The sequence below is a fragment of the Panthera leo genome, chromosome A1 (assembly GCF_018350215.1).
Source record: "Panthera leo isolate Ple1 chromosome A1, P.leo_Ple1_pat1.1, whole genome shotgun sequence".
NCBI lineage: Eukaryota > Metazoa > Chordata > Mammalia > Carnivora > Felidae > Panthera > Panthera leo.
In genome coordinates, this window is record NC_056679.1 from 65,978,789 (window position 1) to 65,996,539 (window position 17,751).

General features: G+C 45.1%; 1 protein-coding gene across 1 annotated transcript in view; it reads left to right on the forward strand.

The window, feature by feature from the left end:
• Positions 1-17,751, forward strand: part of GPC6 (glypican 6) — a 1,111,907-nt gene that overhangs the window by 1,087,917 nt on the left and 6,239 nt on the right. The window contains exons 7-8 of the mRNA XM_042928923.1: positions 547-683; positions 15,561-15,736. Coding sequence (XP_042784857.1) covers positions 547-683; positions 15,561-15,736 — 313 coding nt within the window. The remainder of the gene's footprint in view (positions 1-546; positions 684-15,560; positions 15,737-17,751) is intronic.

A 17,751-nucleotide genomic window follows, 5' to 3' on the forward strand; every position in this document is an offset into this window, starting at 1 on the left:
CACTCACCATCCAAGAGTGTGCTATATGGACCTGTCAATTGGTTAAGAGCGGAGGTTACCAGCAGTCGAATTAGTGACAATATTTATTTCTTACAGAAACAAATAGACCGTTGGGAAAAGCATTTTATCTCTTGGTGCATTGTTTCAGTGCATTTATGTGACATCCGAGCAAATGAATTCTAAACAATATGTTTAGGGAATTTGCAGGGGGGAATACCTATTTCTCCCAGCCAGAGAGGGACCCGGAGCCAGTTGAGATGCTTCGCAAGTTTTTAATTCAAAGCATGGGAGGACAGAAAAGATGGAAAACAAAAAGCCAATTACCTGAGAACTCTCTGCCAGAAGCTAGAGGAAGATTGAGGGAGGAGGTAGGGAGGCTTGCCTTCGCAATAAATCCTGCGGCTCAGTGTCTCTCCCTTAAAACCGATAGAGTTTCATTCTAGTCCTAGCACAGATTCTCTAACCTCCACCTGTGTTGTGTCCTTGTGTAGAAATGGGCAACGCCTGGGGAGAATATTCACTCTCTTTCCTTGCTTTCTTGATCAGGTCACAGACATAAAAGAGAAACTGAAGCTCTCTAAAAAGGTCTGGTCGGCGTTGCCCTACACCATCTGCAAAGATGAGAGCATGACGGCGGGCGCGTCCAACGAAGAGGAGTGCTGGAATGGACACAGCAAAGCCAGGTGAGGGTGACTCATGGTGCTACGGCTGGGGCAGTGCGCATCCAGCCCTAGACGCCTCCCCTGGCACAACTCTGCAGACCCGTTTATGCAGAACTCAACGGAGGGTGGAGGGACAAGTCGTCACTTAGCCACAGCTGTTCAGAGTGACAGGTTTGACGGGCACCTGGGAGCCCTTACTCTCAAGGTGCCATTAAGCGTGGAATCCTCGTTCTGAATGCCTCGCCTCTGGACGAGGACAGAGGAATGGTGACAGATGCCAGGTTCCAGATATCCCGAAACCACAAAGAGCCTTTTATGTTCGCTTAATGACTTTAAGACAGCAGAGCTATTTTTATCTGCAGCTAAATTTGCACGGCTTTCTGTTTTTTCCATCACAAACTAAACAGGAAGTCCGACTGTAATGTCTCTCACCCTTGGAGAAAAACAGTTTTTGATGTGCTCTTTGGAAGGGAAAGGGAAAAAGAAAATGACCAAGAGACAACCAGGAAAGTGTCCTCAGAGGTTCCCTGCCTCGAAAAGTCCCACTGGGACCTCCTGATGAGAGATGGCTCTGTTCCCATCCTGCCGCTCGGCTGCCCAATGCTGCTGCCACTTGATACGGAATTTCTGAATTTCTTAATTCAGGCCAGAAATAGGGTTGGCCCGAGTTTTCATAGGGTGGAGGAGTTGGACAGGGGAACCGGCTGGGAGTTGGCAAGTAGGGCAGGACACCAGGAGAGGAGGCTGCCGGAACACGCCTCAACGGGGCTGCAGGTGGGCAGAGCAGCTGGTAAATTGGACTCAAGGAATCTTTGGGGATTGACCAGCAGGTGGAGAAGTTAAGAGGGCGGTCTGTTCTGCGCCTTCGTGGGTGTTTTCAAGCATATGAAGCAGCTGTGATCAAAAGGAAACAGGAAGGTACAGGGATATTAAGTTCAGAAGCAGCTGCAGAAGGTAAGCAGGGGTGCAAGTGAGATGCTCATTAGGTGTTATTTCTCACACTGCTGAGTGGAATTTTTTAAGCATCTATTGGTAATGATATTATTAGCCATACTAGGGAGAGCTTCGCGAGGCAAAAACAAGACAGCTATGGAAAGAGCCGTAATCATTTCAAGTTGCTCCAGAATATCAATATCCAAATCTTAGATCATGAGGGTAGACAGGTATTTGTCTACAGTATCAACAACATGCCCCTCGAAAATGCTTTAGTAATTTACCAGTGTCCAGCCTTGTAGGAAGGAAACCTTTGGCCCGAAAAATTCAGCTGTGAAGTTGAACAGTTTCTAATGTGTCTTTTCCTAATGATTGTACAGAAAGACACTGTAAAGGATGACCAGATGGCCTAATGAATAAAGTGGTTGATTTTCTGAACTGCTCTGTTACCCATCTGTGTTTACCTTTCAGCCTTGGCCGAAATGAAGGCTGTGTTTTGAACTACATTCCCATGGTTACACAGGTTGCTGGCTATTAGTGCATCCACAAAAAGAAATATAAAGAACTGTTACAGGTGGGAATTGGGGAGGGGACTATATACACTCCATCAAGAAAATGAATGGGGACAATGATGACCATTAAAGTTAGAGCCAGGGGAGAGCGGGTTCAGCTGAATTTCTCGTGCAGATCAAGAATGCAGAAGGGTAAATGATTAGGCTAAGGTTGCCCAACTAGCAAGGGTAAAAGCTGGAAATCTCCCAAATCCGAACCCAGTATTCTTTTCACGTCAATATCCTGCCTGTAAAACAAATGGCTGCTAGGGGCGCCTGGGTGGCTCAGTCGGTTGAGCGGCCGACTTCGGCTCGGGTCATGATCTCGGGGTCCGTGAGTTCGAGCCCCGCGTCAGGCTCTGTGCTGACAGCTCGGGGCCTGGAGCCTGTTTCGGATTCTGTGTCTCCCTCTCTCTGACCCTCCCCCGTTCATGCTCTGTCTCTGTCTCAAAAATAAATAAACGTTAAAAAAAATTAAAAAAAATAAATAAAACAAATGGCTGCTAAATATTGTTCTCCCCCCTCCCAGGTTAAGAGAACAAATGAAACAGATCCTTAGATCTATAAAAGATTTAGTGGATCTACATTCATTCATTCATTCATTTCCTCAGTCCATCAGCAATGTTATTGAGCACTCCCTCTGCCCAGGCGCTGTGCAAGGCTCTGTGAATTAAGTGTTATATGACATCAGTGATGTCTGTCAACCAATGAAAAGCACAGTGGCTGGAGACAGGACCGTGGATTTTGGAATGTCAAGGACCATACTGTTGCACTGTAGGTTTGGGAAAGGACCACACAGGTAGAGAACCACCCCAAGCAGTACTTAGGGACCAGATTTGAATTTTATCCTTAGGTCAATGGGATCCCACTAGGGGACTGTATGCAGGTAAGGGAAATTGTGAAAATTAATGCAATAAAATCATTTGCAAGGATATTCCAGAACCTAACCCAGTATACTATTTTAAAAAAATGAGGCTGTCAGATATTTGTGACTCAAATTATCTTCTCATTGAAAAATTAAAATTTCATAGTTTCTTTTAGTTCCTTTTTAAAAATTCTTCCACTGCAATGAAATCTTAATAACTTTATATTTAATACCACAGTAAGTAGATAACCCATAAAGACTTGTTGAATTACATTTAATTGAAGCTTTGCTCTCATTCTCACCCAAATATTAATTGATGTAGAACATATGAGAGATTTTTTTTAATTCCACTGAACTATTTTGTAAGTTGAAAAATCCACTTGTAATGCAGATAATAACTATTTTTCCCTACATTTGAAGTATGGATTTTCAGGTGATAGGGCTTCTTAACAGTTTTGTAGGAAAGAAAGAAAGAAAGAAAGAAAGAAAGAAAGAAAGAAAGAAAGAAAGAAAGAAAGAAAGGGTTATTCCTATCAAAGAACTTGGTTAAAAAAAACCTATCAACAAGTGTTAATGGATTATGGAACAGAGGTGCCTATTAGCCTCGATAGAGCTGGTAATGGTCTTGAGCTCCTAACTCAAGCCTGCTTCATGAGGCCACTGGCAACCCAGACATTTCTTCCTCTCTTTATGTTTTTCTGAAAATTTTCAATGGTTTCTATTTATTTTTGAGAGACAGAGTGCAAGTGGGGGAGAGGCAGAGAGAGAAGGAGACAGAGGATCCAAAGTGGGCTCTGTGCTGACAGCAGAGAGCACGATGTGGGGCTCGAATTCACGAACCATGAGATCATGACCTGAGCCAAAGTTGGATGCTCAACTAACTGAGCCACCCTTTATGTTTTGTCCATCTGACTCCTATAGCCACATGCTTCCTTGCATACCATTTCCTTAGCCCTCTCATCCTAAGTATTTGACCCAACTTGTCTTCCAACACCCGTATTTCTCCTGGCTGTTTTTGAACACCACTCCACAGCTCTCTCCCATACTTCCTGATTCAGGAGCATAACTATTTCCCATGTTAACATTTCTGAAATCAAAATGACAACTACCATGGATATGTCCATTTCCTCCAGTGTGTCATATTTTCCCGAATAGCCGTTACTAAATGAATGGCACCTGTTGACATTGATGATGACTTTATTTTTTATTAAGTTTTATTTATTTTGAGAGAGACAGAGATAGTGCAGTTGGAGGAGGGACAGAGAGAGGGAGAGGGAGAGAGAGAGAGAGAGAGAGAAAGAAAGAGAGAGAATCCCAAGCAGTCTCCACGCCACCATCACAGAGCCCAACATGAGGCTCAAACCCACCAAACTGCAAGATCATGACCTGAGCAGAAACCAGGAGTCAGGGGCTTAACCAAATGAGCCACCCAGGTGCCCCGACATTGATGCTGACTTTAAATAGAGAGAGCAAGATACACATAGATGTGGCTGCTATGGCAGCCACTGGGTGAATCTGCTGTATTCAGATAATGGCCAAGGGTCTGGGGGCAGTGGCTCCTCTAGAATAAGAACGCCCCCCTTCCATCTTCCTGCTCCCACCCTGAGTCCTTGCTGGCAGATCTCACTCTGCTTCAGTAGCTAAGCAGGTCTGGAAACAGGAGGTGAGCTAGAGGGAAGAGACTGTGCCCTTCAAGGGGAGGAAAATGCCAGTGTGCCAACGTCCTGTCAGCACTTAAATCTGCATCCTGTCAGAAAGACTGGTTCCCTGCTTCCCTTTCCCTTGCCAATGTTTCGGCACAATTTAAAGACCAGGTTGTAAATTCTAAAGCAGTTCTTCTCAAATGTTACTGTGCCGGCATGTGGGAAAAACGCAGATTCTGACTCAGTGAGTCTGGGCTGGGACCTGAGATTCTGCATTTCTGACAAGCTTCCCGGGGATGCCGTGTTGCTGATTCAGGGACTGCACTTTGAGCAGTGAGGCTTTAAGACAGAGTTGCCAAATTTGGCACAGAACACCAGACACCAAATGGAATACACTTATACTAAAAAAAGGATTCACTGCTTATCTGAAATTCAGATTTAACTGGCAATCCTGTAGTTTTATCTGGCAGCCCTACTTTAAGCCCCTATTAACATGTAAGATACTCCCTTTTTCAGTTCACGCACACACCTCCGGGAGCATGTTACGATTTGTTGTTTTCTCTTTGCCTCCACGCATAGCCCTGATGTTTCCTTTAATGGGGCTTTCCTTATATTAAAAACAACAACAGCAACCGGGCCAAGGAGGTCACGTGGCTCAGTTGTAACGTCAGTCGCTGAAGGTAACAGGAGCACAGGCCAGGTTGAAGTCATCTCGACAATGAATAGCTTAGGCTTAACCTGCGCATCGGAGAGAATTTTAAGTTGGAAATGCCACACAGCCTTCACAATGCAGGGTATTGTCCACACAAAGCCCTGGTCTCCGATGACATGCCCTGTGGGCTAAGGATGGGTACTTTGATTCCCTGGCCAGTACTTGACTCGATTAATGCCTTCATTCATGCTGCTAAAACAGACACATCATGGTCTGGGTGGCTGACGCAGAAACTTATTTCTCATAGTCTGGAAGCTAATAGGTCCAGACCAGGGTGCCAGCAGAGTTGGGTTGTAGTGAGAGCTCTCTTCACGGCTTGTAGAGAGCTGCTTTCTCTCTCTGCCCTCCCATGGCAGAAAGAGGGTTCTGATCTTTTCTTCTTCCTCTAAGGGCACTAATCCCATCATGGAGGTTCTACTAGCTTCACCTGCACCTAAACCTAATCACCTCCCAAAGGCCCCACCTCCTAATACCATCACTTTGGGAGTTGAGGGGACACAAGCATTCTACCTACAGCAGTTAGTCCTCAGATTCACATCCTCCTTTGCTAGAACGGCTAGCAAAGAATTTTTCTCAGAATTCTCAGCAGTGTCTGCCACTCAAGAAAAGCAGCCTAGGAGGCATCTTCAGTGACCAATGGGAAAGCAAGTGTGCAAATGTAACTTCTTCCATTTCTCACTTACCTAAGCAAATTCCTAGAGAGAAATGAGAGACGATGCAGCCACACTGACTCAACTCAGACAAATAGGAATTGAAAGGAAGTTAGTAAGTAAGGGAGGAAAATCGATAATAATCTAGAGGTCCATGGGGGAAAACAGTAAAGCGTCGTTGTGCGGGTCTCCTAAAGTTCCCAGAGACCCTGGGAGGACATGTGCGGCCATCTGTCACCCCTGAGAAGGGCACTGTGGGCAACCGGGTGGCGGGGGCGAGCTAGGGGCACAGGAGCTGGAGGAGAACGACAAGATGGAGACAGGAAAGAATGGGCTCAGCAGGCGATAAAACTTGTATATGGTTAGCATATGCAGGCTGGAACTTTCCACGTAGCAGCCACAGAAAAAATAAAACCTTCGTGGTGTTCCTATAGGCTCTTACTTTGGGCTCCTATAGAGGCAAATTCTTACTTTTTTGAGACCATAGCTATGTCAAATTACATCATCTGTATCTTCCTTAAGGATTGTTTCCGCTTCATGGGGATCGTTTTTCTAAGGCCATAGGAGTTAAGAAGGAAAGATTAGCATGGGAGATGGTGGGAGGAGCCAGAAGAAGGCAACAGAATGTGAGAGAGGCCAGTCTCAACAGCACATGGAGTTCATGATGGGACACGTGTTATTTCAGAATCGCCAGGGTTTCTGCAGTCATATCCGGATTCCTCCCGCCCCCCGCCCCCTCTTAAAACTACCCCGCAGCTTCCTGCTGCCCCTCCTTGTAAGCCGGTGTCTAGCCCTCAGTGTCTAGCGTTCCTGAAAGTGCCTTCCGGAAGGAGGCAAACAAAATCCTGGCTGAGGACGAGGACTGATTGGATCAGTTGAAAACAGAGCATTCGCGGGGAGCCTGTGCTGGTTTTTAAGGCCCCCGGTCCTCGCAAAAATAACTGGGTCCCCAAGGAAATCTTTCCTCGGGCCGGGAGGTAAATACAGTAAATTGTAAGAAATAGGAAACCTAGAAAAATCTAGAAAACAGATCAGTCACTCTCACCAGCCACCGAGTGGGTTGACTAAGCCAAGAAAATAGCAAGTCATGACTGGGTACATTTGAGCAGATGCAAGCCGGATGAAATGATGCATGGTGATGAGAAATGTGTCAAAGACAGTGACCTGGCAGATCTGGCAGGACAATATTGTTTCAGTCTGATTGCAGAATATGTCCCAAAGCACTCTAGCTGCATTTTAAAGAACTGTGAGTATCTGATGTATACCCAGCCAGGCAACCACGTCAGGAAGGTGGGAAATCTGTCTGGGGAGAGAACTGGAGACTGTCACACCCAGCATTCCCGGGCATGCACTTCCCTTCTGTGCACACCTGGGAGGAAAGACCCCTTGAAGTCTGACTCTCCTGGGGGAGGGGGACGCTGCATGCACCTCCCGCAAGTGGTACAAAATGCAGCTACAAATACCAGGAAAGGAGCATGTTGCTGTCAGCCGCTCAGCAGCCCTGACACCTGGCGCGAGGGCCTTTTGTCCTGTGCACGCTGGAGTCCGCTGCCTCTGGTTCTACGAAGGAAGAATGGATAAGAGGGAATCTTGCCAATGAGCAAAGAGGCCAAGTCCAAGAATGTAGCTTCTACTCGCTGCTGCAATCAGTGAGCTCTGTGTCCTTCAAGGGTCCCCAGTTTCGTGTCATGTGTTCTCCAGCTAGAGGAAAGCCACAGTGAATCATTCTTCTGTACAGGAGTCTAGGCTTTAAAAGTCCCAATTCTGACGGTCCCTGGTTGACTCAGTCAGAAAAGCATGTGACTCTTGCTCTTGGAGTCATGGGTTCCAACTCCACATTGGATGTAGAGATTACCAAAGTAAATAAATAAACCTAAAAGTGCAAATTCTCCTGCCATCAGACATTCCTATGAAACAAGCCTGGCATGGGAAAAGCCCTGTTAACAATTTAATTTTCATAAGAATGCATTAGGATTGTGTAGTATGTTAGATTTTTAAGCATTTTCATATACTTTCGCTCAATATGTCAGCTTATGGAACAAATAAGGTAAGTATTGTTCATGTAAATATAAAATATATAATCATATAAAGTAGCTAAGTCACTTGCCCACGATCACACTGCTGGGTCCCAGAGGATCTCAGGTCCTAGGTCAGTCTCTGCACCTTTGACCATATTTCAGGGTCACGTCCCATTGAAATACCTAATGTCATAGACAACTCTAGCTTAGCAGCCTTTAAGAATGTCATAAAGTCACTTTAGTCACTTTAGTCATAAAGTCACAGTATGCTTTGAGTAATTTCACTTTCCAGTCAAAAAAAACAAAAAAACAAAAAAGGAAAGGGGGAAAGGAAACTATATCAAGAACTTCAGAAAAGTTACACTTAAAACTGAGATTTTTTTTTTTAAATTGTGGTAAAATATACATAACGTAAAATGCAGCATTCTTACCACCTTTAAACGTAACAGTTCAGTGGCATTAAGTACATTCACGTTGTACCCCATCACCACCAACCATCCACAGGACTTTTTCCTCTTCCTACACTGAAACCCTGAATCCATTAAAGACTCGTTCCCCACTCTTCCCTCTCCCACCTCCTGGCAGCCACCATTCTGTTTTCTGCCTCTCTGAATTTGACTACTCTAATTACCACATAGAAGTGGAATTGCACAAGATTTGTCTTTTTGTGTCTGGATCATTTCACTTAGCGTGTCTTCAAGGTACACGCATGCTGTGGCGCATGTCAGGATTTCCTTCCTTGTTCAGGTGGAGTGGACTGTACATATAGACCACACCTGGGTACCCATGCATTCGTTGATGCACTCATGGGTTGCATCCATCTTTTGGCTATTGTAAATAATGCTGCTATGAACAGAGGCGTAGCGATCTCTGTTCCAGTACTTGCTTTCAATTCTTTCAGATTGAAAATTCCAGAGGTGGAATTTCTAGATCATATGGGAAGTCTGATTTTTCAAAGAACCGCCATACTGTTTTCCAAAGCGCTGAACCATTTTGCACACCCTGTACCAAACACAAGAATTCCAATTTCTCCATGTTCCCGAGCCTATGGATGGTAGCAGCTTCAGTCAGGAATGCCAGCTCTGCTGGCCTCGTCACACATCGCTCACCGCAGGCTCCGTAGACATTTCCGCAACCAGCGCCCCTATTTATGGCTGGGTCAGCTCTCGTGGTTCTTATTATGATCACAGGATGCACTTCAGCAAGACACCATCAGGGTACTTTGAGGAACAAGATGTATTACGACCTGGAGAGGGCATGGCACGCTCAAGGGCCACACAGCAAGGTCAAGGGGAGCGGGAATGACCTTGGGCTTTACCTTCATTTGGGTCTAAGTGTGGGGTGCCTGGAGTTTCTCACGTCCACTGTTGATTGGCTAATTTACTAATGTAAAACCTATGTGTGGGAATTAGGGCATGGGAAGGGAGATATGGGTCACTCAAGCAGTGAGTTCTCCAGGTTTCCGAGGGCTTCCTGAAAGGGAACCTTCATGGGTGAGAGCAGTCTAGCCCCTTACCTGGTTGTTTTGCTAGTGGCTAGTGGCCCATATGTTGACTCAAGATGCGTGTGTTTGAAATGGAGGCCTGGACAATCAAAAGCTTACGCTCCACTCTGCATCCTCACCAGCACTTGTTATTTTCTGTTTCGTTTTGTTTTGTTTTAAAATAATAGCCATTCCAAACAGATGTGAAGTTTAAAACTTAGATTTGAAGAAAGCCTCTGAAAGAAGTTATGGGTACCACAGGTTCACAATCCCTTCTCTGAGATCCCTGTGACCATATGTGTTTCTGAACTCAAATTTTTTTTTTAGATTTTTAGAAAAAAATCATCAGAGTGCATATACCATAGGCTGCAACTCGCAATCAAACACATTAAATTTCTGCAGCAAGATGTATTACTATTCTCACTACAGTGGGATAAGTGAAATGTATGATCAGCCTCATTTCAGATCAGATCAAGTTTTACTAATAAGGAGATGTCAGGAAAGAAAGAAAAAAAAAAAACTTCAGAAAATTTTTCCAGACAAGGACCTGTATTAACATTCTACTATTTCATAAGACTCTTAAACCCACAGGAATAAATGAATACGTAGCTTAGAATTAGAACTTGCTGGCGAGACATGGATTGAATGCAGCTCATTTGTGACAGAAAGCAGGACTGAATCCGCTTTTACCTTTCTTCTTTTTTAATTTTTTTAATGCTTTATTTATTTTATTTTATTTTTTTCTGAGAGAGAGACAGAGTATGCATGGGGGAGGGGCAGAGAGACAGGGAGACACAGAATCCAAAGCAGGCTCCAGGCTCCGAGCTCCCAGCTGTCATCACAGAGCCCGACATGCAGGTCGAACTCATGAACCACGAGATCATGACCTGAGCTGAAGTCAGACGCTTAACCGACTGAGCCACCCAGGTGCCCCCGCTTTTACCTTTCTCTGTCCAGTGTCCCTTGTGTCAGGAGCAGGAGAAAGAAGCATCTGTCTTAAAAACAAACCCAGGCCGGCACCTGGGGACCCCAGTCTCCCCATTCCTGCCCTGGCTTCCACTTGGCTCCTGCTGACCCCACAGGGTACCACCAGGCTAACCTTCCTTGCAGGTGTCTCCCTTCTCAGACTTTTACTGGCTTTCAAATCCCATTAAGTGGTGAGAACTGTGTGTCCCTTTCCCCCACTGTGCAGCTCCTTATGCCAGAACAACCATCGGCATTAATGAGGTGATAAGAAATACAAATACAGGTAGGTTAACATGTCTGTCCTCCTGGCAAGCCCATTCATATATCAACTGAAAGGAGTGATTTTGAATGGTGACAATGACAGGCACTGTGGCTGGCCAGTGGGAACCTTCTGTAGTGTCAGGCAACAGAGGGTGACAGAGAGTGTCACCTCTGCCAGGAAAGTCCCAGCACAGAGCCTGAAGCCACCCACAAGGTTGAATGTATAAGTGCCCCCCACCCAGCCAAATTCCTACGGGACTCTTTCACCCTAATCGGCTCTCATGTGTGGATGTAATCAAGGGGGGTCTGTATCCACAATATGAAATGAGATGTGGTCTTAGCCTATTCGAGCTGCTGTAACAAAATGACACATCTGGGTAGCTTATAAACAACAGAGATTTATTTCCCACACTTCTGGAGGCTGGGGTCCAAGATCATTGGGGCACTAGCATGGTCGGGTGAGAGTCCTCCTGTGGGTTGCAGATTTTCAGTTGTGTCCTCACTTAGAGGAAGGGTTGAGCTAGCTCCCTGGGACCTCCTTCATGAGCTCTGCCCTCGTGACCGAATCCCCTGCCGAAGACCTCGCCTCCTGAAACCATTACTTTGGGCATTAGGTTTTTATGTGAATTTGAGGGGAACACAAACATTCGGACCCTAACAGATGTGAAAAAAAAAAAAAAAAACGAATTCTGCAAAACTACTGAAGATCGAGTTCCTCTACATGCTCTTGCAAAATAGAAGGTAACCCAGAGTGGGGACTCCATGCTTGATTGTTCACGGATGCCACCTGCTTGCCACACCCAGCAAGAAGCGTGACATGACAAACAATGACGCCCTGTTACACCTTCCAATCTGTCCTCATTTCTGGGTTCTCCTCGTGCCGGGTAAATGTGCATCCGGCCTTGGAGCCCGGGTTATCTGTACCAAGATCCTGTTTCCTTTCCATGTCTCCCCATACTGTCCTGATGCAAAAATAGAATGCTGTCATACACGAAGAAGCTGGTGCCAAATCTAATAAAGGGAAGAATAGTATGGATTCAAAGATGCATCCATTTCTTTGGGCTATGAGTGTTTCACAAAGCGATCAAGCCTGAGTTCCGGGCTTCTCTGGATCCCTCAAGTTGCACTCTGGACAGCCATACGTTTGGCCTTAGGAGGTACCTCTGGAGTGACAAAATGGCCGTTTTCTTTTTCAACTGTGCCTTCTGTGTAAGTTTCCACATTGTATCTGAAGTTACCCTTTGAATACACTGAAAGGAGAAAAGGTTCTTGAGGACACAGGGGCATTGTTACTTGTTTTTATTGTAAGTGGCTGAGCATCGGTAGGCACAGTTAGAGGCTGGGTTTATTTGGCAGCGTCTCATTGTTCCTGGACGCTCAGACTCCCAGGGGGTCGCATTCCCATGTAAGCTATCGCAGGCGGCTGCTGATAAATGAGTCTCGGCTGGCCGCGCGCGCACACAGCATCTGAAAGCAACAAAGCCTTCCCCTGACTCAGCACAGGTACTGCTGCAGGAACCGTCGTCCAAAATGTCGAGGGGCAGCCCCAGAACGGGCGGTCACCTTTCGGCCACTCTCAACTCCTGTGTCAGCAAAGGCTAGCCTGCACTTTCTAGCATTCATTCCAGTGGGCTTTGGAATTAAGTAGAGCTCATGGAGCTCCGGATATATAATTGATGTCAGCAACAGTCAATCCAATGTTATGTTTTAGGAGTCAAGTGCGGAATCTAACAAGAATTTATTAATACTCCAGATATAGTGAGAGACAATACAGAAGTTATGCTCTGCTGCAAAAATAAAGAGAAATGGTCCCCAAATTTTAAAATTTTCAATTAAGGCGTTTTTTAGGGCAGTAAATACTGTGAAGCTTTGTGGAAAAGAATTTGCAATGTGCACTGTGTGTTTTATTATTCATTACGTGGTGAACATTGTGAAGTCGATTTTGTTCAAAATATGGATGAAGATGTGGAGCTCATTCAGAGGACTTCTGATTTAAAATGGATAAACCAATTCATACACAAATACATCATGCATGAGATTTCAATGGCTGAAAAATGGCTTAAATATGAAAATCTCTCTGTGTGTTTCTATTTCTTCTTTTGGAGGCTGATGGATAGAGAGCCTTTGGTTTCCAGAACTTGGAAAATCACCTGCAGGAAGGGGAAGAATTTTAAGAGAATGTATACTGTACAGGGATAAGTAAGTAGGAAGGACAAAACAGAGGAATGGACATCTTCCCAGCTTACAGGGCACCACAGTAGAGGCAGTGCAGGAATGATGATGACTGCAGCGAAGCAGGGCGGCCCCAGCCAACGCGCCCCTGTCCTAGATGTCCTGATTCCCTTGAGATCTACTCCTCCTCTCTCCATCTTGGTCGGTGCCCTGAATGAGAATCTCTACAAACCACATCACCTGGGTGCCCTTGCCCCCTGGCTTCCAGTGGGCTTCTTCTGATGGGAGGCAGTACGTGGTCAGAAGGAGGGACTAGAGAGGTCAGGGTGTCATTCCCCAGCTCCCTCCCTGAGTGGCCTGGGTTTGGCAGTTGCTGCATCATTTGGTGGCCATCTGTGACTTCAGTTCTTGCTCATTCTGGTGGCAGTTCCTTCCCAGGGGCTCTCCTGCTGCTAGCAGCCTTGGAGTCCTTTGTCAGCCAGCGCTGGTTTCCCTGTTCCCACCTTTATAAGTCATCTCTTCTTCAAACTCTCTTTATTACCTCTTTGAGTGTGCCATCTGTTTCTTACCAGGACAAAGACAAATATAGCACCTTTGTAAGAATTAGAAAAAGGCATTCATATGGGTACCTGAGGGTTCATTACACTGTTGTCTGTGCTTTGGTATGCATTGAAATGTTTGAAAATAAAACAATTCCTCAAAAGAAAAGCGTGTCCCTTTGGTGAATGGTGCCCTGCAGGTGCATAGCTTTGTGGGCATGGAATTCAGGCTGGATTTCAGCCCAACTCCCTCCCTGAGCAGGTGACTTTGTGCAGTGCACCAAATGCCCAGACGAACCTGGCAGCCCTCCGGAAGGATGAGCAGGTCTCTAAAAGCTGAAAAATATCTTAAAGAGGAAGTGAAGATTGACCTGGGTCTTTAAGGATATTTGGGACTTAAATTGGAAAGTGCCTCGCAGGCAAGGAAACCCTGTGGGACGGGCAGATATAAGATGTATACAGGTATAGATCCTGTAAGGCAAGGATTGTTGAAGGGATTGTTGCAGCATGAGTAGAGACGGGATGGAAATGGGCTTTGCTGAGCTATAAAATGTGAATTGTCATTTGTGATCACCCAGGCAGTTTGGTGCGCTGTTGGGACACGTGGACTCTGAAACTAGACCTAGTGGGCTTAACTCGCGGTTTTGCCATCCATTAACTCTGTGACTTTGCACAACTACTCATCCTCACTAGGCCTGTTTTCTCTTTTGCAACATGGGGATAAAATAGCACCTACCTCTTAGATTTGCTCGGGGGCTGAATTTAAAAATACACATGAAGGGGGGCACCTGGGTGACTCAAGTCGGTTGAGCATCCGACTTCTGCTCAGGTCACGATCTCGCAGTTGACAAGTTCGAGCCCCACATCAGGCTCTGTGCCGGCAGCTTGGTGTGTGGAGCCTGCTTCGGATTCTGTGTCTCCCTGTCTCTCTGCCCCTCCCCCGTGCATGCTCTGTCTCTCTCTGTCTCAAAAATAAATATAAAACACTAACAAAAAAAAATACACGCGAAGGGCTTAACACAGTGCCTGACAGTAAGTGCTCGGCATCAGCTACTGTCACCAAAAGCTTTCAAGCAGAACAGTGACATGAAAGCAGTATCTTGTGAAAATTAGTCAGACCACATGTGCAAGATGCACCACAAAGGAAGAGGCGGGCGGGGAAGTCGGTCTGAGGCTCTGGTACCGTCTGCACTCGAGGAGGGACACAGGAAATGAGACAGAAGTAGCAGGTGCAGGGAACACTAGGAGAAGAGGAGAAGGGGGGCTGCGAACAGGCAGGTCATGAGAGTGAGGAGTCAGAGAGGGCTCCAAGCACTTTTCTGAGACCTTTAGTCTCCACTGGTCTAAATGCACAGAGGCAGCATGGGCAGTCGATATCAAGGAATTGACAGTTTAAAATTTTTAGTTCAAGTAAAAGGAATATGCCCTTTTATTACCAGTGAGAGAATTAAAGAACCATTAGATTTTACCCTTTTGCCCAATATCGAACATTAGATCCAAGATTTTATTACAAAATAAAAACCCTGATGGACACTTCAAATGTTCCAGTGCTCACTGGTTACTCCTCGAACTTTCCAAAGATGGGTTTTTATATCCAGAAGTATCTTCTGATTAGAGTCTGAGGTTAGGCCTCTTCAGTTGAGAAAGAGCATCCTCGTACAAGAGAACTAAAGAGCGTGTATCATTTACAAGTTCGGTTCTTAGCAAAATTAACCAGAGAGCTGAGGAAGCTAGCAAGCCCTTGACTTCAGTATCTACCATTTGGGATGGAGGGAAGAAAGTAGTTAATTTTAAGAAACAACTTGTCTAAGTCCGCAACTGAACGTTCCTTTGTAGGCAAGCCTCCCTGCATATTCAGTACCATTTTAAAAACCACTCTGAAACCATTTTTTTATGGCCCTATCTCCCTCTGAGAAAAGTTACTCCTTGTTTTCACTTTTTGGGTTTTTTGGTTTTTTGGTTTTTTGGTTTTTTTTTTTCTTTTGCAGGAGCAGAGCCAGTTGTTGCCAAAGCTCCGGCCCACTGTCAGAGACAGCACAGCACAACCTGGTACCGAAGCCCCTCTTGCCTCACGCTAATCTGTTCTCTTTCTGTTGACCCTGCAGATACTTGCCTGAGATCATGAATGATGGGCTGACCAACCAGATTAACAACCCTGAGGTAGACGTGGACATCACACGGCCCGACACTTTCATCAGGCAGCAGATCATGGCTCTACGCGTGATGACCAACAAACTAAAGAACGCATACAATGGCAACGATGTCAACTTCCAGGACACGAGTAAGGAAGTCTTTACCGGTGCCAGTAACTTCCATAGTGAAGATAGGGGGTAGATTATGCCACAGTTGCCCTTCAAAAGCAATGTACACCTGTAATCTTATGTCATTCTTGCCCGATCTGCAGAGCTGTTTATGGTCCTTGGGACAGGGAGCTCTGATCCACAGGGCTTAGGAGACTACTAAAATCCTAACATCATAACTGGTCTTTTTTTTAATTTTTTAAATGTTTATTTTATTTTTGAAAGAGGGAGACAGAGCATGAGTTGGGGAGGGGTACAGAGAGAGGAAGACACGGAATCTGAAGCAGGCTCCAGTCTCTGAGCGGTCAGCACAGAGCCTGACACGGGGATCAAACCCACAAACCATGAGATCATGACCTGAGCTGAAGTCGGACACTAAACTGGCTGAGCCACTAGGCGCCCCAAATCATAACCGGTCTTAAGGATTAGTTGCGCTGGATTACATTCAGTGCTACCTAAGCTAAAAGTAAGTCTCATCTGCCAGTTGATCTATTAACGATAAAGCAACCAAGTAATGTTTTCATCTTCTCCTTCCCCCATCATCATTTACATCTCTACCCCAAACTCCTGTCCACTCCCCCAACCACCAAAAGAAGAATGTCCTGAAGATTGCTCAGACGAGGCTGGGCTGGAATCCCTGTTTCACCACTGACTGACTGGGGTCTTAAAATTATATCTTGAGTGTCAGGTCGGGTCATCAGGAAGTTCATTTGCAGCCATCTGTAAAGGAACTGAGATAATATCTCATGTGCTGTGGATTCAACTGCAATCGCTCTCTCTGTCCGGTCACTCCCATACATGAACCATGGACATTTGTATCTGGAATATTGAGAGAAATAATGAAACGTTAGTGCAGTATTACACATGACTAGTTTATTAGCTATCACAAAATGTCAGAAGCGATTGGAAAGACTAATAAGTGAACATTAAGTGAAATTTGGAGTTTGTGTAAATGATTTTAAGAAGCATAACTATAAAAATCTGGGGGGGGGGGTGTGTTTTATTGTTTTGGGCTTTTTTTTTAAAGATATGTGTCCTTACAGAGAGTTCTTAGGAAAAGATTTCTGGGACATAAGCTGTGGAGTCACCAGTGACTCTGTAATTTGGTCACCGAAGCAAAAGATGATGCTGTGTGCTTGAATTAATGAGATAGAAAGAAACAAGTTACGGATGGAAGATACGAAGTCATCTAAGTGTTAGCCATCATCCTACTGAGTTGTCCCCTGCAGAAAATTTGTAGTGCTTTATTCCATTTTAAGTAACCCAAAAATTAATTTTCTAAATGCAGGCTAATGGCCAACCCACGAGACTTTCTTGCTGTAAACCCCCTGAGAATCCTCCTATTCTTTCTCTAAACCTCTTCTTCTTCAGAAGAGAACCTTCCACAAGGTTTTGAGCCTTTGCTGCTTCTCCCTTGCTCCTTCCTTAGCTTCGCTCCTCTGAATGCATCCGTCGTCTTCTCTATCTCATGAAATCCTTTATTGTCTGGAGAATGACTATAGGAATAAATAATTCAAGAGAACGTAAGAATTATTTGAGGCTGCCCTTGCTTCTCTCTCCTCTCTGACCTAAAGAGGTTATGCCCATGTCCATCTGCAAAGCTTAGGGAGTGTGCCTGAGAAGAGATTGTGCCCCACTTTCCCTTGAAAGAAACTAAAAATTAGCAACAGTTCAGAGCATCATTTAGCTCTAACCCAAGCCCCATATTTGGCCCCCTATTTTAGGATAGCGTCTGTCATATAAGCCATTATCACATCTTATAGCCATCACCCTTCCTGCTTCTGACATTTTAAAAAATCGCCCCTTAAATTCCTGCGTTTCTGATTCCTTTTCAGAAAGAGATGGGGCCATTATTTCTCTCAGCTGGAATCTCCTGTCATTATTTGCTTACCACGTTTTTAATATTCTAAATCACTTTAATAATATCTTTGTAAAGGTTATACTACTTCTTGTTCATAATACCAGTGTTAAGAGCAATTCCCTTAGCAGTTCTGAT